This window comes from Ictalurus furcatus, chromosome 21 (assembly GCF_023375685.1).
Source record: "Ictalurus furcatus strain D&B chromosome 21, Billie_1.0, whole genome shotgun sequence".
Taxonomy (NCBI): Eukaryota; Metazoa; Chordata; class Actinopteri; order Siluriformes; family Ictaluridae; genus Ictalurus; species Ictalurus furcatus.
Window position 1 is genome coordinate 17,650,559 of NC_071275.1, and position 25,116 is coordinate 17,675,674.

The following is a 25,116-nucleotide window of genomic DNA, read 5'->3' on the forward strand; positions in this document are numbered from 1 at the left end:
CTCTCTCCTATCCTCTCCCTCTGTGTAATAGTATTAATAGTAACAGTAGTAATAGTAGTAGTAGAAGTAAGTACAGTAGTAGTAGCAGTAGTTGCAGTTGTAGTAGTAATAATATTAGTAGTAACAGTAGTAATGGTAATAAAGGTGGTAGTAGAAGTAGTAATAGTAGTAGTAGTAGTAGTAGTAATAGTAGTAGTAGTAGTAGTAGTAGTAGTAGTAATAGTAACCGTGGTGGTAGTAGAAGTAGTAATAGTAGTAGTAGTAGTAGTAGTAATAATAGTTGTAATAGTGGTGGTAGTAGAAATAGTAGTAGTAGTAGTTGTTGTTGTTGTAATAGTGGTGGTAGTAGAAGTAGTAATAGTAATAGTAGTAGTAGTAGTAGTAGTAGTAGTAGTGGTAATAGTAGTAGTAGTAGTAGTAGTAGTAGTAGTGGTGGTAGTAGAAGTAGTAATAGTAGTAATAGTAGTAGTAGTAGTAGTTCTTGTAATAGTGGTGGTAGTAGAAGTAGTAATAGTAGTAGTGGTAATAGTAGTAGTAGTAGTGGTGGTGGTAGTAGTAGTAGTGGTAATAGCAATAGTAGTAGTAATGGTAATAGTAATAGTGGTGGTAGTAGAAGTAGTAATAGTGGTGGTAGTAGAAGTAGTAGTGGTAATAGTAATAGTAGTAGTAGTAGTAGTGGTAATAGTAGTAGTGGTGGTAGTAGAAGTAGTAATAGTAGTAGTAGTAGTAGTGGTAATAGTAATAGTGGTGGTAGTAGTAGTAGTAGTAGTAGTAGTAGTAGTAGTGGTAATAATAATAGTGGTGGTAGTAGAAGTAGTAATAGTAGTAGTAGTAGTAGTAGTGGTAATAATAACAGTGGTGGTAGTAGAAGTAGTAATAGTAGTAGTAGTAGTGGTAATAGTAATAGTGGTGGTAGTAGAAGTAGTAATAGTAGTAGTAGTAGAAGTAGTAGTTGTAATAGTGGTGGTAGTAGAAGTAGTATTAGTAGAAGTAGTAGTAGTAGTAGTTGTAATAGTGGTGGTAGTAGAAGTAGTAATAGTAATAGTAGTAGTAGTAGTAGTTGTAATAGTGGTGGTAGTAGAAGTAGTAATAGTAGTAGTAGTAGTAGTAGTAGTTGTAATAGTGGTGGTAGTAGAAGTAGTAATAGTAGTAGTAGTAGTAGTAGTAGTAGTAGTTGTAATAGTGGTGGTAGTAGAAGTAGTAATAGTAATAGTAGTAGCAGTAGTAGTTGTAATAGTGGTGGTAGTAGAAGTAGTAATAGTAGTAGTAGTAGTAGTAGTAGTAGTAGTTGTAATAGTGGTGGTAGTAGAAGTAGTAATAGTAATAGTAGTAGTAGTAGTAGTTTTTATAATTGTCTTTTTACCCTAAAAATGTACATATAAAAACAAATTAACATTAAAATTTAACACGTTAAAGCATCTTACATATCTTACATAAAATGTCCTCAACAGCACGGATTAATGAATTAAAACAATCCATTTATATGCAGAATTTATGGTTGACAATATCAGTGATGTTGATATAGGATGCCAATAACAGTCTCAGTCCAGTAGTTTAAACAGATTCCATTTTGGTTTGTGTTTGTATTGTGCACTTTATAGAAGGTCAGATCACGAGTAAGCACTTCGCAAGTCTTGCACTTTCACTTCCTGCCTTAAAACCTTACTTCCTTTGCTGCTTTAGGTTTGCACACTCAATAAAAAACAACATGGATTTATTCTCATAAAAAATGAACCTTTTTGCAAAATAAACTTTAAGCAACCAAAGCTGGAACACAGCTTGATAAAATAGTGCTTTTTAAATAAAATATTTACATGCATATTAAAACCATCAGACTAATATCCACTCTCTGACCGTGATAAGACGTGCCACTGAGTCATTACACTGATTTGTTTTTCAAGCATTGTGTCTTTAATACGATGCAATCCACCTGTAATCCAGCCTGGACATGTAACCTCTCCTACACTTGTCCTGGTTTAATATTGTAAGTGTTTACAGCCGTGTTTCAGTTGCAGTGCAGATGTGCGTTTCAATTTCATTACCACGCTTGTTCAGAGAGAGAGAGGGAGGGAGAGAGAGAGAGGGAGAGAGAGAGAAGTAAAAGAGAAGATGAGAGAGAGACATGATGTGATGAGGAGTGTTAATGAAATTCTATATGCTTTGTCTACAGCTATCTTTAATACCTTTTTAACAAATGCTATTAGCACAGACACTGATGAGACAGAAACAGAGCTAGAGACTGTGTGTGTGTGTGTGTGTGTGTGTGTGTGACAAAGAGAGAAAAAGGGACAGCATGCTGAACGGCGTGAATGTATGCGAGTTTGACACACACACACACACACACACACACCCATGACAGAGTGCGGCACCTCATCAATCACCCTGGCTAATTCTCTGTAGCCTATATCAGACTTTTATCTTCCCCAGATATGAGATGCTGCTTGGCCCCGGTAATGCAATCATCTCTCTCTCTCTCTCTCTCTCTCGCTCTCTCTCTCTCTCTCACACACACACACACAGCAAATTTAGCCCTGGATGAATACACACCCTCGCCGGGAGACCTTGGCTGACGAAACCGGCCATGTACATCAACAGTACATAAAAGCAAACATTACTATAGTTCCGTAAAATAATATCTAGTTTGTTATTATAGTTTATGAGTGTTATATATTGGCTCATTTCTTTTATAGTGCAGTGCTTTTGAACTCTGGATTCTGATTGGTCAGAAAATGTCGATTGATTATCCACAACAGCAGCCGCAAAAGTAAATCACAGGTTCATATCAATGCATCGGGTTCTAATACGTTATCGTTTTTATAGTAACTATTTAGACAGGGACTTGTACGGCAGACGCTCCACATCAAAACGTGTAGCTCTTGATATGGTGAGGCTTTCTGTAAGGAGACGTTGGAAGGAAGGAGTCTCCAATGTCAGCAGGTAAAACTGTAACTTTAACTTTTTCTTCAAGACAGAGGATTTTGCGCTTCCTGGTTTCTAGGTAGAATGACAAGCTGTCGAATTGAACCTGAAACTAAAGGTTGGGTAGCTGTATATTCGCTTCCTGTCAAGACGCATAATGTAACCCAGTCGTTGATTATTTTAATATAGCAGAACACGACCACGTATTTTATTCCTTACTCAACCTACAGTAACGTTGCGCGACCGGCCAAAAATGGAATTTATACAATTACCCACCAAAGGTAATCAATCAGCCAAGACATATTTGCTGTCCAGCATTTTTTTTTTTTTTTTAATAGCATCTAATTTAGCATCAAGCCAAAAATAAATAAATAAATAAATCACACACCTGGCTCGGAAGACATTTAACCTCTAAGACTCACAGCTTATTATTCAGTATCTCTCTCCAAAAAAAATTCCATTAAAAAAGGTACTACGATGAATTATTCAATAGCTACAGTGAAATTAGTAGTGCAGTTAAGTAGGACTTAAATAAAACCAGGAAATTTATATACAATTAATTTAATGAAATAAAAAAATATAATAAAATCTGAACTATATCTTCAACTCAATCACTCAATACCATAAAATTCCACCTTCTGACTTTAGGCCACGCCTCCCGAGTATGTCTCTTTCACTCAGGAAAGGGAATGTACCGTGTCTTACTCATTTGCTCTCAGAAAACGCGTCATCCTCGACGGGGGTTGTGGTGGATCCGAAGCCAATCCCAGGAAAACAGGGCGTGAGACGGGAATACACCCTGGACGAAACGCCAGTGCATCACAGGGCACAGGATCACGACACACGCAGGATCACTCATATCCAGTGGCGTCGCTAGACCCTAGACTCCAGCCCCAGTAAAATGTTCCTGATAAATCATTGTCTGATTTACAGTAGATACGTCTGAAAACAGGCGTTCCTATTCATTCAACATTATCATTTACATCATTTGAATTATGCCACCAGAAATTTCTGAAGTACTATTGTAAAATTCTTTACAATAAAATTCTCACATCTCCGCAGTAGAAGATGATTAACATCACCCTTAAACTCATTACAACGCAATCGTGATTAAAATATACTTGTTTAACACGTCCTACTCTTATTTCTCAATTCTTTTACCTTGTCAGATATACCTTAGTGATTCTTGAGGATTTACAAGGCCAATCCTGGTTCTTTATTGCGCCTTGAATACTTTTCAAGCTTCTATTATTTTATGTATAAAGCCCAAACTGAAAGGCGAAAAGACTATAGCACAGAGCCAGCGCTGGTTAAAGTGGTAAATGACCTACTACGGGCCTCTGATCAGGGTTGTGTCTCCTTGCTTGTGTGACTTGACCTTAGTGCAGCTTTTAATACTATAGATCACACTGTTCTCCTTGACAGACTAGAAAATGTTGTTGGCATTAAGAGAACGGTCCTCTCCTGGCTCAGGTCTTATTTGACCAATCGTTATCAGTTCGTAGATGTAAATGGCGACTTCTCCACGCATAACGAGGTTAAATTTGGTGTTCCACAAGATTCTGTTTTAGGCCCACTGCTTTTTACTTTATATTTATATATATATACATATATTTATATATATATATATATATTTATATATGCTAGCTCTGGGTCAAATTATTCGTAAACATTGAATTAGCTTCCACTGTTATGCTGATGATACACAGCTGTATGTTTCAGCAAAGCCAGAGGACAGACAGCAACTTAGTACAGTTGAGGATTGTGTAAAGGACATTAGACGGTGGATGCTTAATAAACTTCCTGTTCCTTACTTACTTAAAAGACAGAAGTACTTGTACTAGGACCACGTGTAGCTAGAAGTAAGTGTTCTGATCACACAGGAACATTCTTTCCATTTCGTCATGTGCAGCAGTAAAAGACCTTGGAGTGATTATTGACTCCAGTCTTTCATCTGATGCTCATGTAGATAATATTATTAGGATAGCCTTCTTTCATCTCAGAAATATTGCTAAGATAAGAAATATATTGTCACTACACGATGCAGAAATATTAGTTCATGCTTTCGTCACCTCTAGACTAGATTAGTGTAATGCCTTACTGTCTGGATGTTCCAGTAGGAGCATAAACAAACTCCAGGTAGTCCAGAATGCAGCTGCACATCACCCCGATCTTCTCCACACTGCATTGGCTCCCAGTGAAATCACGCATTGATTATAAAATACTACGATTGATCTATAAAGCACTGAACGGTCTCGTGCCACAGTATCTAAGCAAACTTTTGGTTTTCTATGATCCGCCACGCCTACGTCGATCAAAAAGTGCAGGCTATTTGACGGTACCTCGAAAAGCGAAGGGGGAAGAGTTTTCTCTTACAAAGCCCCACAGTTATGGAACAGCCTTCCAATTAGTGTTCGGGACTCAGACACAGTCTCAGTGTTTAAGTCCAGGCTGAAAACTTATTTGTTTACTCAAGCTTACCATGAATAGACTTTCTTTTATGCAAAATACAGTTTTATCCATTGCGGGATAATAAGCATACCTAATAATCTCTCCCTCTCTTTACCTCCCTCTCCTTCTGTCGAGCCACACATGATTTTATGGAGATGCCAGTGATTCTGACCCTTTCTGCACTCCCGACCTGCCTGATCCATCCGGATGCACTACCTCCGGTTGGAGCTTTCATCATCTGGAGGCTACAGACTGGAGATCGCTGAGGATGGTACCGCTTGAAGTACCATGGAAATGGTTTTGGATTTCAATTCCACATGGACGTTCTCGCTGTGGTTGCTGGGACTACGGTTGCTGCGATGGCCTTGGGACTGCAATTACCACATGCAGTTTTGCACTCGGGTCTCCTTTAGTGAACAGTGGACTAGTTCAACAAACAGACTTCATATAAAAACCAGAATGAACTTTCTTTTACTCTCACACTATCCGTCGTGACCCAGATGAGGACGGGTTCCCTTCTGAGTCCGGTTCCTCTCAAGGTTTCTTCCTCATATCATCTTAGGGACTTTTTCCTTCGCCACCGGCTTTATTTTCCACACCGCTCACACATCTGATCCAAATGGTCATCTAATCATCAGGCATTTCATTAGTTTGATCGGATATATTAAGTCGAAACTGCCTGAGGTGAAAATCCTCACGTCAAATGAATTTGAAAGGCATTCAGCTTCCTGGGTGAAATGTGTATATTCAGTGTCTACAAATATAAAATATAAAAAAGTATCTCCAGCGCAAAACTAAAGAAGTAAACTTTGGACTCGCAGCACGTACTGTCTGACATGACGTAATTACGTAATTGTGTAAATGTCATATTGGCTTAACTATTGATTGTATAGTATAGATTTGGAGTTTCCGAGCTTCCGAGAATTTGACTTTCCGAGCTTTGCTTTAGGACGTAATAATTACACAGCAGTGATTTAATCAAATCAGCCGAGAAAATAGATTTCCTTTATTCCCCCTCTAAGAGTGTGTAGACAGCAGGTTTGTGTGTGTGTGTGTGTGTGTGTGTGTGTCTGATTAGACAGATTGTGCCTGTAATGTATTCACATGAAGAACAGCTGATGAAGAAGAAAGGATGAATAAAAGCCCTGCATGTTTACCGTCTCCATGACAACCACAACAGGCCAGACAAAGGGTGTTCAGGTTGTTCATAAAGGGTGCACACACACACACACACACACACACACACACACACACACACATGTCTAAACACGCACTGTGTTGTAATTAAAGTAAAATCTATTTGCCAATAAAAAGGTAGACTGCTGTCACACACTAAGACACACACACACACACACACAAAACAAACGCATACATAAAATCAATAAACACAGTTGACCACATGCTTGCGTCACAAGCTTTCAAAGCACATTTCCGAGACCTTTTGAGAAGAAGTGACGAGTGTTCAGTGTACTATGATGAGTCATGATTGTGGAAAATAGAGAAAACACTGCTTTAAAAAAAAAAATAGAAATGTGAAGAAATTCGAAAGCAGGTACACAAATAACCAGTGTGTTTTTCAATACCGGTTAGCAAAAGGACACACCTACTTCTCAAAGAGCTTCTTCCAAAAAAAAGTATGGAAAATGCTAATAAACACAAAGAGGAGTGAATTGTAAATGTACTTTGACTTGTATATAAACTAAAAACGTATAAAGACGAGGTATTTGATGTTTTACCTATTCAACTGCGTAGTTTCTCGAAGGTAAACATTTATTTTGAAATTGACGCATGCAACACATTCCAGAAAAGTTGGGACAGGGGCCATTTAGGACTAATAGCGATGTGAAGTTGAAATAAGAAGGTGATGTGAAACAGGTGAGGCAATCGTTTAATCATGATATATAAGGAGAATTCAAAAAAAGGCCCAGTCCTTCAAGAGCAAGGACGGGTCGAGGCTCGGCAATCCAACACTTTGAGAAGAACATTCCCCAAAGGAGAATCAGTAGGATTTGGGGTATTTCACCTTCTACAGTGCACAACATAATTAAAAGATTCAAGGAATCCGGGTAAATCTCGGTGCGTAAAAGACGAGGCTGAAAACCACTTCTGAATGTGCGTGATCTCCGATCCCTCAGACGTCACTGTCTTAAAAACCGTCAGTCTGTAATGGAGATCCTGACATGGGCTCGGGAATACTTTGGTAAACCTTTGTCAGTCAACACCATTCGCCGCTGCATCCACAGATGCAAGTTAAGGCTTTACTATGCAAAGCAGAAGCCATACATCACCGCTGTCCAGAAGCGCCGCCCACTTCTCTGGGCTCGGTCTCATCTGAGATGGACAGTAGCACAGTGTAATCATGTTTTGTGGTCCGACGAGTCGACATTTCAAATAATATTTGGACAAAACAGCCGTCGTGTTCTCTGGGAATCCGACAGGAACCCGTTTGAAGGGTACCTACGTAGTGCCTTTATAAAACATTCATTAGCACTGCATAAATATTTCATAAAGCAATACTGGAGAATTTATGAAAGGCTTTTACCAAAATGGAGGTTTTACGCAATTGTGTCTTTTTGTTGCCTGTCTGTTGTGTGACTGTATTATTATAATTTTTTTTTTATCCATATCTTGCAGGTTATTAGCTTATTAACAATTTAGTTTGAAGGCATTGAAAGTATTCATTCGGCTGGCATGTGGGCTTCAAAAATAAGGAAGCTATACTGGAATGGAGCTCCATAATCATTTGTAAATAAATATACTGTACTAAGTGCACAATTCCATTTTTCTATAAAAAAAAAAAAATACTAACTAACTAAAAATACTAATACTATCATACTGAATTTCGTATTAGCAAAAAAATATGTCCACCTGCCATTTTACCTTGTGTGATGTGTACTTATGGTATCTATTTCTTATAGGAACGTGGTGTGTGAATTCTGGCTCGACAGTTCCTCTACCTCAGCTACATCCCTCGAATCTCAACTACAGATGTGGACGCGACTGTTTGCTTTTGGGGGTTTTTTTTTCTTTTTTTAAATAAATCCTGCTCATACAGTCATTATTTTCGTTTGTAGCTGCTTGAGACATTTTCTAACACATTACGTTTGTTCTATCTCGCCAAAATATAAACAAGCTAGTAGCTTGAGACTTAAACTCCCGTCACACTGACAAGGCAGTTACTAAGGATGAATGAATGGACGCTGTAAACGAATGTTCATCGCATGTTAACGAACTGCTCACTCGCGCACTCGCTCCTGCACGAAAGTAAAACCTCATACTCATTCGAAGGTTTTGTGGCTTCCTTGTTTGCACGATCCAAGTCCTGGTGCAATCCTCTAGTCTCAAACGGATGTCCTTTGAACCCTTCTTGAAGGAAAAACAAAAAACAAAAAACAAAAAACAAAGTATATGCATTTGTGTCAATTTAGACCATTTGAACTGTTCCGAATATCGTGTTCGTATTCGGTTACGTCCCATCATAGAATACGGTAATAATTCGTATGCCAGCGCCATCTGGTGTCACATTGAAGAAGACGGGTTCCCTTTGGAAGTCTGATTCCTCAAGTGTCGTCTTAGGGAATTTTTTTTTTCTTCCTGCCCACTTTTGCCTCTAAACCTACACCTGGATTTCTGTAAAGCTGCTTTGTGGCGCTGTTTCTTATTAAAAGTGCGTTACAAATCAAATTCGAATCACTTATCCGACCGGCGTGTTCTAGTTATCCGAAAAGCGTGTTGTAGTTATCCAAACAGTCGATTTCACAATACTTTAAGTGTAAGCTTTGTGCATGTGGCGCATTCGGACTTTTTTTCCTCCCGTGGTTAGATAATTGAGACAGGGTGTGTACCAACAGTGTCCGCATAATAAATCTCAGCTCAGCAGAAAACACCCTCGCAGCAGACTCAAACACACCCGTGCCAGGCCGAATATCCTGCGCAAATGCACAAAAATCTAATTTGCTTCTGTGACCCAGCCATCACGACTGCAGAGAAGGCATTAATCAAAGACATGCGCCCTCTAGCCATGTGCCAACGCTGAAGGAAGAAGTTGTGTTTTGGAGGCGATGTTTGTTACACCAGTATATCTTTGAAGTCTGTCTCACAGTAGGGGTTAAACTGATAAATGTCCTGCTTCAGTGTGCTTTCTAACATGTGCTTGCTCACACACACACACACACACACACACACACACACACACAGAGACAGACTAAATGAAAGACATACAGACACACATCCCTCCTACTGTGCTCAGGCTCAGGATGCTAAGCTGTGTCTGCTCAGCTGTCCTGATGTTCCAGCTGTCTGCTCATGATCAGTGCCGCCTAACAAGCTTTCAGTCTTTCTGGAAGGTGAGATGAAAGGCTTTTGATCTTGATTGAGGAAAAAAAAACCTATATACGTTATCATTAAAAATCACTCACTGAGACACTGTCCAAACCTGAGACTCAAATGATGTTCCCGTAATACTTTACCGTTCATAGTGGTCCTACAGAACACTGCACAACCCTACACAGCCTAATACAACCCTCATCGGCTGTTAGAAAGACTGCTATTGAATTCCATTCGATTTTCAATTCAATTTTATTTGTGTAGCGCTTTTAACAACGGACAGTGTCTCAAAGCAGCTTTACAGAGATATATAAACACAGGATACGGATTTTAAGTGTGTGAATTTATCCCTATTGAGCGAGACGGTGGTGACGGTTTCGAGGGGAAAAACTCCCTAAGATGATACGAGGAAGAAACCTTGAGAGGAACCAGACTCAGAAGGGAACCCGTCCTCATCTGGGTCACGACGGATAGTGTGAGAGTAAAAGAAAGTTCATTATGGTTTTTATATGAAGTCTGTTTTTTGAACTAGTCCACTGTTCAACCTGAGTGCAAAACTGCATGTGGTAATCGCAGTCCCAAGGCCATCGCAGCAACCGTCGTCCCAGCAACCACAGCGAGAACGTCCATGTGGAATTGAAATCCAAAACCATTTCCATGGTACTTCAAGCGGTACCATCCTCAGCGATCTCCAGGCTGTAGCCTCCATTTGATGAAAGTTCCATCCAAGTGGAACTGAGGTCCAAAACTATTTCATGGTACTTTAAGGTGGGGCATCCAGAGCAGCACGAGAATTGACTTTCAGTTGACATGACACCTGAACTTTTGTTACATATGATTGTGTTATGACATTTTCCTTTCCAGGTTCACTTGCGTTATGAGAGCTGATTTCGTGGCTGATTAAGGTTGTGTACATACAGTAAGCCTTATTAAATGGTTATGTCGGTTTATGTCAGGTGTCCCATATGACCTTATGTGCACTTCGGGGTAAAGTGTTACAGGAGTAAGCTATTAGAACGTATTTCTGATCTCTATGTCTGATGATTTTTTTTGTTGTTGTTCTTTTGTCGCTTACATTTCTGACATGAGCTTGCTGGCACATTTATACCTGTTGATCTTCGCTAGAGAAAATAATACTCCAGCTATGAGCCATTTCCATTTACTCATTTAGCGGACGCTTTTATCCAAAGAGACTTACAAATGAGGAAATACAAGTAAAGCGATATATCGAGCGGAGAACAATACAATTAGTGCTACCGTACAAGATTTCTAATTGAGTTCTAGAGAAGAAAAGTGTGCAGCGTCGAGGTGTAAGAGCCAGAGAACGTTTATTTATTCATTTATTTATTTATTTATTTATTTATTTATTTAAAATAACGTGGGGGTTGGCATTTTAGGGGTTAGTGAAGTGCTCACGGAAGAGGTGGGTCTTTAGCTGTTTTTTTGAAGATAGTGACAGTGTGGTCCGGATTGAGGTTGGAAGTTCATTCCACCACTGAGGGACGGTTCGTTTGAAGGTTCTGGAAAGGGACCTTGAGCTACGCTGAGTAGGCGCTACTAAGCGTCGGTCGTTAACCGATCGCAGGTTACGTGAGGGAACGTAAACCTCAAGGAGAGTGTTGAGGTAGGGGGGTGCTGTTCTAGACAAGGTCTTGTACGTGAGCATCAAGGCCTTGAATTTAATACGGGCGGCTACAGGAAACCAGCGGAGGGAGATGAAGAGGGGTGTGACATGGGTTCTTTTGGTCCGGTTGACCTGGAAAGTACCCAAGTTGAGAGACGTTCTAGAGAAGCTAGGAATAGATTGAGTTATGTAAACTTCAATGAAATTTGACATATAAGGCGCCTGACGTTTTCACGTTTTTTTTTGTTTTTTTTTAACGCTAGACATTTTCACAAAGCACTACGTACAGCACAATATGCTCCGTTCACGTTTAAGGTGATGAATACATACATGCAGAGGACAGCTATTTCATGTGAGTGATGATCTCACAAGCAGGAGAGTCACCAATACCACTTGTTCTATTTGAGGATGCTTTTATCAGAGCCACAGGGCAGGAAATGAATCACACGCTCGCTGTTTGTCAGCATCACCGGGGCTGGAGTGTTTTCTAGCGCTTTCTGCCTCGGTTTTAATTACCTGTCAGTCAGAAGCTGGTGCACAGCTAACATCCCAACACACCCTCGGGAAACAGTCGATATATCAGATTAGACTCCCTCCATCTGGGAGACAGCGGACGCCCGCTGAAAGCTGTTTAGCATGCGAGCGCTCTGGGACACAAACAAACACGTGTGTAACGCACACTCAGAGAGCGTTACAGAGAGTCTGAGTGAAGGATGGAAAACGGCTGCAGGAAAAGAAACAGACAAAAACACAGAAACTGTGTGTGCGTGTGTTTGGGGTGGGTAGGCTACGTGTGTATGTATGCATGTGCATACACATACTGTGTGTGTATATGTATACCGTATGTGTGTGTATGTACTGAAAGGGTGCGTGTGTGTGTCTGCTTGGGTTGTGTACTCTAGGTGTCTATGCATGTGTTTGCTGTAAGGGTGTGTGTGTGTGTGTGTGTGTGTGTGTGTGTTTGTTTGAGGTGTGTACTCTGTGTATATGTATGTGTGTGTACAGTATATATATACTGTACTAAATATGTGTGTGTGTGTGTGTGTGTGTGTGTGTGTGTGTGTGTGTACACATGTACGCCAGTGCATACTGTGTGTTCGTGTATATACAGTATATACGTGTCTATGTATGTGTTTGCATATACACACTGTAAGGGTGTGTGTGTAAGGGTGTGTGTGTATATGTTTGTTTGGGGTGTGTACTTTGTGATTCTGTATGTGTGTGCATATACATACTGTGTGTGTGTGTGTGTGTGTGCGTGCTTCTTCTCTGTGTGTGTGTGTTTCGAAGTGTGTACCCTATATGTACATGTGTGTGCATATGCATACTTTAAGTGTGTGTGTGTGTGTGTGTGTGTGTGTGTGCGTTTGTGTTTCTTATGTGTGTATGTGTGTGTTTTGGTGTGTGTACCCTATGTATATATGTGTGTGCATATACATACTTTAAGTGTGTGTGTGTGTGTGTGTGTGTGTGTGTGTGTGTGTGCGTGTGTGTACCCTATGTGTATATGTGTGTGCATATACATACTTTAAGTGTGTGTGTTTGTGTGTGTGTGTGTGCGTGTGTGTACCCTATGTGTATATGTGTGTGCATATACATACTTTAAGTGTGTGTGTGTGTGTGTGTGTGTGTGTGCGTGTGTGTACCCTATGTGTATATGTGTGTGCATATACATACTTTAAGTGTGTGTGTTTGTGTGTGCGTGTGTGTGTATGTGTGTTTCTTATGTGTGTGTGTTTCGGTGTGTGTACCCTATGTGTACATGTGTGTGCATACACGTACTTTAAGTGTGTGTTTTTGTATGGTGAGGTGTGTACTCTTAGTGTATGCATGTATATGTGTGTACGTATGCATACTGTGCATGCACGTGTGTGTATACATTGAATGTGCCTGATTTCACTCGTGTTGATCTGACGCTAAGCCCACCGCTCTTCTGTTGCCATGGCGACTGGGTTATTACCATCCAAATAGAGGAGTGGGGTTTTATTCACAGCTCATTAAGACACATGTCACATGTACGGTACGTGCGCCCGTCATGCTGCTCCCAGCCAATAGGAAGGCAGAATTATGACGCGTATTGATTACTGATTTAATGTCTGGATAACAGTACGCATCACTGTGGCTGTGTGTTATTATGACTGACGCATTAAATTGGTACAATTACCTGCCCACTATTTCCATGCAGTGACACAGACATATTGTGATAATAAACATATTAAATATATTGTGTGTAAGGTAGCTGTTTTTCTTTTTGCTTCCGCCCAGTTTGTGCTATTTTTGTAGTAACGTGGACGGAGGAGCGCGACACGTGAGCGTGACATTCGAAATCTGCCAAACCGACTTGATGTCTCTGAACGTAGACACAAGAGCAGCACATGAGCACAGCTACTGAATTCTCGATAGGTCAGAAGGCGTTGGTTAATTGATTTTCTAACACCAGCTGGGATAGTAGATCCCAGTGCTGATGAGGAAACGTGTGACGTATCGGACGTAATGGAGGTTAGGACGGATGCAAGTGCAGATAAGAGCTTTTAATAAAGAGGGACAGGCAGACAAATCCAAATCATGAGACAATAGCGTGGTCAAAAACAGGCAGTGGGTCAGGATATCAACAAACAGGCATAAACTAGGCGAGGCGAGAATCGAGATTGAGAAACAAGAAACAAGATCAACGACCATGAAACAAAACGAGGAACAGGGTACAAACGCTTGGTACGGTGATAACACTCAATCCTTCGCAAAGTCATTGTTTTTAAGCAGTCTCTTTATACTGTGGTCTTGAGTGTTGTGAATTGGATGCACGTGTGCGTGATTCGAATGGATGTGAGTGCTTCTGGGAATTGCAGTCCGTGGTGGCCATGTTTGTAGGCCGCAGTGCAGGATGGGAAATGTAGTCACTGGTTTGCTGTGATATGACAGAACGACTGTTTGTAGCTGCTATAACGTAAGCAATGACAGGAACTAACTTATCTCGCGGATGTGTTGTTTCTTTCGCCAAACTGCTGCCATATAAGAAGAATAAAAAGTGTCTGGCCCTATCACACCACCCCGTTGCTGTTATCTTCCTATAATCATTTTTGTTTGTTTGCATTTTTTTTCATGCAGGATCATTATTTTGACCGTGTATTCAGTACCTTTGGAGTATTTACTCAAATATACACCTCACCCATAGCCTTTCTTGCTGCTTTCTAACTTCTCTCTCTCTCTCTCTCTCTCTCTCTCTCTCTCTCTCTGGCTATATTTCCGATTTCTGAAACGAAACGCAACTCGTTCTGTTTTTCCATCAACTACAATTATGGAAATATTCTAAAAAAAGCAACAGGATGAAAATTAAAAGAGCATCATGACACCCACACAGCCACAGAGAGACCAGAACGCAGAGAGTTTGCTTCACTCTTTATTGTATCATCTCTGTAATGATATGCTCATGAATATAAATAAATAAATAAATAAATAAATAAATAATTAAATTGAAAACCAGGTGGACCAAAACTTCGCTCCTATAATTCTCTAACTGTCTCCTGTAATTCATCCTAGTATTATTATGTTGTCTGCTCATTACCCACTCCTATCATCTGCTGCGCTAGTCTCGCTGCCGATATTCGCTGATCCGAACCTGTATGCAGGTGCCTACATCTCTGATTTAAGACAGATGAATTTCCTGCACATATTGTTATGAAAAGGCGTTTTGCATTTCCAGCAGCTGCCTGTATGCTACACCATTGTTCATCCGAACGTTCCATGGAACGTTCAGTGGGTGTTTGTATTATTGCCACTTTCAAAACATTCAATCTCATCATGATGCAAAGCTTTGCCTAAGAGCTAGCTTATTGTCTACAAATTATGCAGAAAGACTTCAGAAAAGAATGAAGAGGCAATAAGGGCAGAAGGAAGTGCTTAGATATTGGGTTTTATTATCAGTTTGCTGGAAACGGAACAACGACTTTCCCGTGAATTTCACTTTAACTGTCAGTGAATCTGACGACAGACACGATGTGTCTCAGCTTAAATGCACTTTTGGAACTGGTCTAACTGCTCATTCCACAAACTGGGTATGAAAGTAATGCACAAAATGAATGAAATCCTTTGACATAAATGTGCTGAACAATGACCAAAACCTCAACTAGGGCCAGTTTCCTTAACAATCTTAGGCCTATACTTATGGATAAAGCGAGACCTTGTATACAGCTTGATAGGGTATATCGACTGAAACCCAGAGCAATGGTTGCTTAGATGGTTGAGGCTTTTGGATTCTGATCGCAGTTCAAAACAGTTATGACTGTTGGGTCTTTGAGCAAGGCTTTAAACCTCAACTGCTCAATTGTAAAAAAAAAAAATAATAATAAATTTTAGATGAAAGCACCAGGGATTAGCCTTAAAACATAAATGCAAAAAGATGCATCTATATCTAAATCTAATTGTTATAAATCTGAGATTACACCTGGTCATTTCATAAATCTCCTACCTGGATTGTAACCTGATAAGATCTGGCCCACGAGTAGTCAAATTACAGCTATAATCTGATTACTAGGGCTGTAGGAGTCTGGGCTCAAGATTTTTCTGTATTGACTTGGACTTGATCTTGACTTGGCCTCGACCACCTTATGACTCAGGTTTGCCTCTGTTCCAGCTAGTCCTGGTTTCTGACTTATCAATGCCAGTTATGTCTACAGCCCTACTGATTACTGTATCATGTAGAATATGCAGCTCAAGTCTTAATATATGAGTATATAATTTCTGAGTAGCCATTTTCTTAGCTAAGGACCATTGTGTTTTGTTTGCCCGGGGGGGTTGGGGGGGGGGCAGTGGATCTGGGTTTAAATGCATTTTGAGTACAACCCCTATCTGGATATTGTCACATCAACCTGGGGTCTTACACCTTCCCACCAGCAGAGGTCCACCTCCCTGAGTGGACTCAAACTAAGAATCCTTGTGAAGTCTTGCCAGCTCTTGAATATGTACCGGTTGCCTCTCCTGTGTTTTGACCCTTGCCTCTTTCTTTTACTACTCTTTGGATTATACTGATTGTATTCGTAGTTGCTCTCCTCATGAACCTAGAGCGCATGAATCCTCAATCCTCTCTCGAGTCCTCTGTCCTACAGATAACATTCTGATGCTGGAGATGTACTTTAGCTAGATCATTGGTAATGAAACTGATCTGTGGATTGTATTAGCATTAGTTACTACCGTTTGCTAACATGTTTATTGTATTGAACAGTACAAAATGGCGTGTCAATTGCCAAAATTCCCAATCTCCATGCAAAATCAGAATTTTTGACACAGGAACCATGCCTTGCAGAACCGGATACAAGAAACTTACACAGGAAATTGGGAGCTGATTTGCATATTGTGTACAATACAGCAATCGGATTAAGTCGTCAGATTCTTCAATACTTCTTTTCATGTGGTTAACATCTTATCAGGATAAAGCTCGTGAGCTGTCATGTTCTAGACTATGATCTAAGAACAGAGTTCTAGACTATGAACCCCCACTCAGCGTTTCAATTTTCGCTCGTTTTCATTTATTTACCCACCACTGTACAATGATCTTCAGATTCACATTGCTTGGTGTATATTTAAAAAGATTTAAAAAAAAAAAAAAAAAAGCATGAATATAACTGGTCTGGAAAAAACCAAGAACCAAAACCCATACCCAGCTAGAATGTATAGTAGCACTTCCATCAGTCTTACCTGGCAGGCATTGTAGAGCAGCTGATGCTCAAATTTCTTGATGCCGAGGATCTGCTGGAACATTTCATACAGCTGGTCTTTGCTGAGGATGAGCTCGGAGGCAGCACTGGCCGTGATGCGTTGCTGGTGCTTCCGGGGATCCTCCTCGCCGCGGTAGATGGTGTCGAACTTAGCCAGCCAGGAGCTCAGCACCGTCTCCTTGCTCAGGCCGTCGATCTCGGGTAAGCTGCGCACTCGCTTCTCGATGTGCTTCTTAAAGACCTCGCGTGAGTCGTTGGCCGAGCAGCCGCCGCTCTGGACCATGCGGGAAACCCGGTCGCTCTTCAGAAACACCTGATAATATTGATAGCAAGTTTGTGTTAGAGTCAGTTTTGTATTCAGCCAAAAGACTTGTGCAAAATCAATGTATTTGGGTGGCTGGACACAGTTTGCCTTTCTCCTCTGGTAGAAATGCCAAGCTGTGAACAAGTGAACTGATTATTTTTACTCCGTCTCAATTCCCACCTCAGATTTTTCATACCCATTTTTCACTATACACAAGAAGCGACCAATTCTGGAAGTAGAAAAACAATTCCCGTAGAACAGCTATGGGAATTGTTGCTGTACCAGAAGCTGTATCTTTATTGCATTAGGGTTTCCACTTTTGAAATTCACTTCAAATCACTATATTGCTGATTGCAGTGATTCCCTTCAATCTGAACCGCTCTTTCCATGTCTAGCTCTGAGCGAGGCCGTTTCGCAGCATGGGCATTACGGGTTAATGATGTGCCCACCTGGGCTCTGGCTTCACACCAGCTGAAATCTGCTCGCAGCTTGTCGTGCTACTCGGCAAAACACATAGCAGGAGACCTAACCGCAGTGTTAAAACAGACAACGATGAATGGATGTTCTTTATTCTGCAGCTCCGGGTTTGACATTCATCTCTTATTCATCTTTTTGCTCTCCCTCGCTTTTTTTGTTCGTGACCTCTCTCTGCACCAGAGCTTTTTATGTCCCATAGGTTCTCGGATATGTGTTAAGGATGTAGGACGAACATCTAATATCTGATTACAAGTGTTTAATTACACTTGTTATATTGAATATTTCCTTTAGTACACAGACTGAAAGTATTCAAATATAAGGTCACTTTACTTACCTCTTTACAAATTCATTCGCAGGAACTATAACATCCCAATGACATCAATACTTTCTTTCCCCCATTTCTCTCGCTACCATTCTGTCTCTCTGTCCCTCTTTGGCTAAACAGATCAAAGTGAGTTAAAACAGGCAGACCAGCTCATGTAAATCCTCCAAGAGAACATTAATTGAATTGCTGCCTTTGTCCACTTGGCCATTTCACTGATTATTTGTCCTCATCAGTCTAAACCGCCACCAGGGTTAAGCTGATTAACCTGAAAAATCACCTTTATCCAACTCACATGCTCTTGCTTTTGACTCTTGCCGACTCTTCAAGGAAAAATGATCTCGTATGACTTATTTTAAAATGGTTGTACACCATGTTGCCAGGTTAGCGGGTCAAACTAACACACTGGTCCCTTTAAAGGTGGTTAATTCAATGAACCTTTTGTTTCTACAACGCTTCACACAAACGCATCGTCACAAGGTCACAATGTATGTCTCTAATGAGAAAGCTAGAGGTGACAGTATCAAGGAAAAACTCTTTGAGAAGGAAAGATACCTTGAGAGGGTCATTACTCATTACTCAGATAACCAGAAATATCAGATAGTAGGATGTTGATTATTACAGTATAATCTTCTATATTGACTCGACCCAATTACTGACTGTAGCCCACTTGTTACTGGGTACAATTTGGGTGATGTAATGTTTTGTAAAACTATGTAATTCTATGTAAGTCCTGGCTGTCTTGTCCCAAATGTCATCTATACAGAAGAATCTTACAACAGATGTCATGTAAGTATAGTATATAATGGAAATTTTGAGTTTGTGCAAAAATAAAATTGGCGCCAGGTATCTTGGATATGATGGCAAAAAGCTGATACAGGCTCACAGCTGTTCCAGTTTGGATGTGATTTATTTAAATATATAGAGAGAGACAGATGAAGACCCTGAAGTCCTTCCCTGATGAGAGTTAAATGCCAGAGGACTGAAAGAGTTTGTCTTATATCGATGTCTTATATCTTTGTCTGAGAGTGATGAGCATCGAGTCGGTTTCGATATCCCTTTACAAGGTGTGTGCTATTATGCGTTTGTAAACTCCTCACCTCGTAATAGCTCTGGACGGCATTAATGAATGCCTCATCTGCCACGATCTGCGTGTCTCCATTCAAGAAGGCCTGGAAGCGATCCTTTACTACCTGAAGGTGCTGTTTGCTGATCTGAATAGAAGAGAAGAGAAGGATATATTACACTCGCGATGCCAAATAAAAATGACTTCAAAATGATTTAAAATTGACTTTGTAACAAAAGCTAAAGTCATATGATATTTGAATTGAATTATGAGTGAAATACTCTTGATACAATTACATTAATCCACCTTTTGCCCTGACCCTAATCACTGTCATGTAGAACATTTTTTCTTTCTCTCTCTTGCCAAACCGAGGCCGGGGGGGGGGACGTGCAAATTATTAACATGTTGAGAACCGACTTTGTCTCAGACGTAATAATAACACAGCTTTTAAAAAAATCGAGTAATTACAGATTTCATGCCGCCATCTGCTTTTTGCCTAAAGCGCTGCTTGCTCTGTTTGTCATAACAGTTTAAAAGAGGAAAATGGGCTTTTCACATGAAGAACCTGGCATCCTGTGTGAGGAGACACCCACTGGACTAGTCTCCGTGTTCACAATCTCCTAGTTTTGTGTGTCCGAATTGTAAGAAACGGTTTTCATAGACGATGTACTGACTCTCGATTAACATCCCTTCTCTGAGAAGCTTGATGAACAATCCAGCTCAATAGAGTAGGTGGAATAAGTGAGTTTATCAGATTTCAGACTATAATTCATTAAGAGTGCACTGAAGGGTCAATATGCAAGAAGGCGCTGACAAAGTACACACTCCTCGCAGGTCCCAAAGGCACACTCTAGGATGAAGTAAACAAATTCAAAATCTAATTAGGATGATATTTTGACCTTTGCTTCCCACTTTGAGGCACTGTGCAAGACAAAGGGCGCTCTTTCCTCTCTCTCTCGCACTCTCTCTCTCTCTCTCTCTCTCGCACTCTCTCTCTCTCTCACACTCTTGCTGACTCATACTCTTGTGTAGTGCCGCACGCTCAGTGTGGGCTTTGGGTTGGACTTCTGAATGCTTAAAAGAGTAGCAGTCATCGTTACATGGTAGAGCAAATCTGAATCAGAAAAATGTCTACCGCATAATGGTGGTCATTATGGTGCAAAGCTTTTTGGGAAACATAACCCAGAGCAGCGTGCAGCAAAAGCAGAATGGGATATTACTATGATCCTGCAGGGTTGTGTTAAGCCTACGTGAAAAATGCAGAATAAAGAGCTTTAATGACGGGCTCATGATGCTAGGAGTGAGCACGCTTAACCCGTTCTGAATACGTTTCCCACATTTAGTACGTAAGGAATAAAAATCTTGACTATATGTTATAACAGCGTTATCCACAGCGTTTCCTTTTCGCGAAACTAAGAAGCAGGAAAGCGCAAAGCCCTTTGTACTAAAGACTTACCCGTGGTGGTAACTTGGTCAATTGGTAACTTGTATCTCTGGTAGACAAAAAAAAAAATCCAATCTCAAGCACGTCTTCTCTAAGCGTTGGCACTTAAATAAGGCGGAAAAGTCTATAATATCATGTTAGCCCTGTTTTCAAAAATCCCTAACTCACATGAAACCTACAATTTAAATAAAATGTGAAAACAGTCCTATTTTATGAAGTAATAGTGGGAAAATATTGCATCATGGCTGATTTAAGAGCAATTAAAGCTTCCCCGAATGCCTTAATTAGTTGGTGGAAGATCTAGACCACAGTTCGAAATGCATGAAAAAATCTTAACGGCTAGAATAACACCCGAGCCACTGACAGTATAAACTTCAGCAACAACCCCAAGCACACGGCACGTATACTGTACACGGAGTGACGTGCCGTTCGTGAATCAGTCGACTCTTCAAGACAGTTCTTTTCGGTGACATTTTAAATCCTTTATTTATTTATTTTTGAAAGAAAAACTCTCACCGAAAACTTTCGTTTTCTGTATTTATCCAGTGAATCGTATCAACCTTTGAGTTGTTTGGTACAGTACATCATAATGATTAAGTGCTTAGCACACTCACACACACTCACACACACACACACACACACACACACACTGAACAATGCTGAATCACAAACCCATCTGAATCCATCTGTTTTAATTCAGCACCCGATGTAATGACGGACGACATTGTGTCTCGACAGTCCTTTTGTAATGCAGGACCAATAAACAGAAAGCCTTTGATATGCCAGTGTGCGTTAACAATTACGGGCACGTCCACCTCCCGTACCATCTGGCCATCTCTTTCAAATGCATATGGATGGATAGTCTATCTTCAGAATATCTGATTGCAAACACACAAACACACCAAAAGTTCACCAGAATCTGTGTAGGTCTAGCTCTCTGTGTCTCTCTGTCATCTTCCCTTCGGCTGAGTCTCCTCAGACAGCATGAGCCCGTCTGTTGCGTAAGGTCCATTACTCTCATGCTGACTATAAAAAGATAAGTCACTAATGTGGTGACCACGGCAATTAAATCTCCTCCCTGTCTAGCTTTCCATCGTAGCGAGTTCTTGAGGAAACCTGGAGCCCGTGCATTAAAGACCAGCAGGGTGGTGGCGTTGAGGCTGACATCCGCCATCAACACAACAGGGAGGAACACAACATGTGTCATTTTTGAAATAGATAGATAGCGATAGAGTCTCAAAAAAACCCTTCAGTGACTATAATTTTCTTCTTTTTTCTTTTTTTTTTCTTACCTGTGTGGTTTCTGTGTTTTCTTTGAAAATTTAAGGGGCAACTCCAGTGTTTTTCAATCTTTATCGAACGCATGTGAAATGTACAGCCGATCAGCCATAACATTAAAAGCACTGACGGGTGACGTGAATAACATTGATTATCTCGTTGCAGTGGCACCTGTCGAGGTTTGGGATATATTACGCAGCAAGTGAACAGTCAGTTCTCGAAGTTGAGGTGTTGGAAGCAGGGAAAATGGGCAAGCGTGAGGATCTGAGCGACTTTGACTGTGACGGCTAGACGACTGGGTCGGAGACTTCCTTTATAAATCTTAACTGAATCGGTTTTCCTTTTATTCTCCCCTAAGCAAAGGAATACGTATCGACCTTTTTTATCCGTAGTAACCACACACAGACTACACATGCAGAACATTAGTCTGAAAAACATTGCAGTACTTTAAAACGCAATGACCAGCTACCTGGAATATCCACATTATCCTTAAATAATTCCTCGACTCCATCCAAAGCCCTTTCCATCACGGTGCTAAGTATGTGTGGTTCTGGAAGCAGCTCAGTGAATTTTACTGCCTCCAGATGAGGAACGCCGCCTGGAATAAATAACCGTAATGATTCTCTCGTGCCCTCTCTCTGGCTCTCTGTCAAACGCTGCACTGTTACTGTTTTCTACAGAAAGGAAAAGCAACACGGCTGATTTAAATACGGTGAGCCTCGTTATTCCCAACACAAATCAGCTCGGCTTTCCGGTCTTAACATCAGCTGGTAGTAATGCCAAATCCCCCCCCCCACACACACACACACACAAGCTCATTCACCCAGAAATCTACCTCACACCTGCCTGGCCTTACGGTTACTATAGAAACAGACAACTCGTGGATAGTAACTTACTATCTCACACACACACACACACGTTCTCGCACAGTGGCCACCGTACCACATGACAGAAGCCAAGCCGGTACATCACACCCAGCGACTAAATAAAAGAGAACGGGGGAAGAAATCTCACACAACAGTCAAACTCTCTTTGCTGTCTCGTCGTAGCAGTAACAAAGCTGATGTGTGGCATTTAACGAGTGATTTTAGGAGCTGCGGTTAATTAGGCGGCTATTATTCACAGGGTGCGTACAAATGAGAAAGAAATCTTTCAATCGTGTTGATTTAATGGCAATGAAACGGCTAAGGGAAATAGCCAACGTGAATTTATGACTAAAAGCCATATTTTCGAAGAGAACAGCATGCATGCAAATGATGTCATTATCATACGGTCATCGCGGTACAACTCACACGTGAATGGACCACCAAATTACCCGCGGTTCAATACGGTAAATACACGAAATACCCAAAAGATCAAGTGACAGGTGAAGATACTTCATAGATGATGTCTCGAGGCTTTATGAAATGTTTACGAAAAGATAGTAAAGGCAAACTAATCACTTTATTATAGAAACGATGCACTAGAACGAGTCCATTGATATAAACCTCGCAGCTGGACCTCTGATGGAGCTACACCTTCTGACCAATCCGAGCCGAGAATTCGACAGCATTAAAAAGTTCAGTTATTTAAGTTAAATTATGGTTCATGAGAAATGTGTGTAAATATACAACCAGGCAAGTGTGCAAAATGTATTGACCAGCTCTTGATCTTATTATAAGAGATCAAGTACTGTTTGGATTGTATATAAACCGCTGTTTATTCTCCCTACAAAGTGTTCCTTCCTTCCTGTTTAGACGGTTCCCATCTTAATGAAGCTTCTCTACACGCTGCCGTTCCTCATTGCAATATGTGTCTAATTAATGTCCGTTCAAGTTTATCTTCTCTATAAACTTCTAAAAAGCTAAAAAAAAAAAAAAAAAAAAACTAATAATAATAATAATAATTAAAAAGCTGTTTACACCAATCAATTTTTAACTCTACAATACATAACGATAAAGTGATCTAGACTAGATATACATAGAAGTCCATCTTATTACTGAAACCCAGGATTAGAAATGCTTTGTATTTTTCTAGTATGATTTTTGTGCTATATCGCAGTACAAGTGAATAACACCCTAACTGAGGACCGTGTGTGTGCGTGTGTGTGCGTGTGTGTGTGTGTGTGTGTGTGTGTGTGTGTGTGTGTGTGTCTATTTGTAGTGTCTCTTCTGGCCGGTCTATTATTGAAGAGAGCCTCAGGGCAAATGCGAGTGATTTAGTTCCTCCTGCTGTTTTTTTTTTCTCTGTTAAAAATATCTCCATATTCAGGAGCAATTTTTCGTCACACGATCCATCTCTAATCGCATAAAACTTTAATTTCTTGGAGAGCACTGGTGAGAGATGAGAGAGTGTACTCATGATTAAGTGCTCTGGGTTTTTTTTCTTCCCCCATATAATATAAAGCCTGCAAAGTGCTGTTGCTGTAAATGTACTGTATACTGACTGCAAAGTACACTTCTTTATAGGCCTTATTCCCTACACACTACTAACTTATAATCGCTTTACATCATAATGTATCCTCCCTACAAAGTGCTCTTCTATCATAATGTATCCTCCCTACAAAGTGCTCTTCTATCATAATGTATCCTCCCTACAAAGTGCTCTTCTATCATAATGTATCCTCCCTACAAAGTGCTCTTCTATCATAATGTATCCTCCCTACAAAGTGCTTTACCTCATAATGTATCCTCCCTACAAAGTGCTTTACCTCATAACGTATCCTCCCTACAAAGTGCTTTACCTCATAACGTATCCTCCCTACAAAGTGCCTTACTTCATAATGTATCCTCCCTACAAAGGGATTTACCTCATAATGTATCCTCCCTACAAAGTGACTTACCTCATAATGTATCCTCCCTACAATGTGCTTTACCTCATAATGTATCCTCTCTACAAAATGCTTTACCTCATAATGTATCCTTCATACAATGTGCTTTACCTCATAATGTATCCTCCCTACAAAGTGCCTTACTTCATAATGTATCCTCCCTACAAAGGGCTTTACCTCATAATGTATCCTCCCTACAAAGTGACTTACCTCATAATGTATCCTCCCTACAATGTGCTTTACCTCATAATGTATCCTCCAAACAAAGTGCTTTACCTCATAATGTATCCTCCCTACAATGTGCTTTACCTCATAATGTATCCTCTCTACAAAATGCTTTACCTCATAATGTATCCTCCCTATAATGTGCTTTACCTCATAATGT

At 40.4% G+C, this 25,116-nt stretch overlaps 1 protein-coding gene across 2 annotated transcripts in view; it reads right to left on the minus strand.

Moving 5' to 3' along the window:
• cadpsa (Ca2+-dependent activator protein for secretion a) overlaps positions 1 to 25,116 on the minus strand; it is a 129,960-nt gene that overhangs the window by 86,880 nt on the left and 17,964 nt on the right. For both annotated transcript variants that reach the window (XM_053653134.1, XM_053653133.1), the window contains exons 2-3: positions 19,235 to 19,348; positions 17,012 to 17,344 (exon numbers count right to left, since the gene is read on the minus strand). In XM_053653134.1, coding sequence (XP_053509109.1) covers positions 17,012 to 17,344; positions 19,235 to 19,348 — 447 coding nt within the window. The remainder of the gene's footprint in view (positions 1 to 17,011; positions 17,345 to 19,234; positions 19,349 to 25,116) is intronic.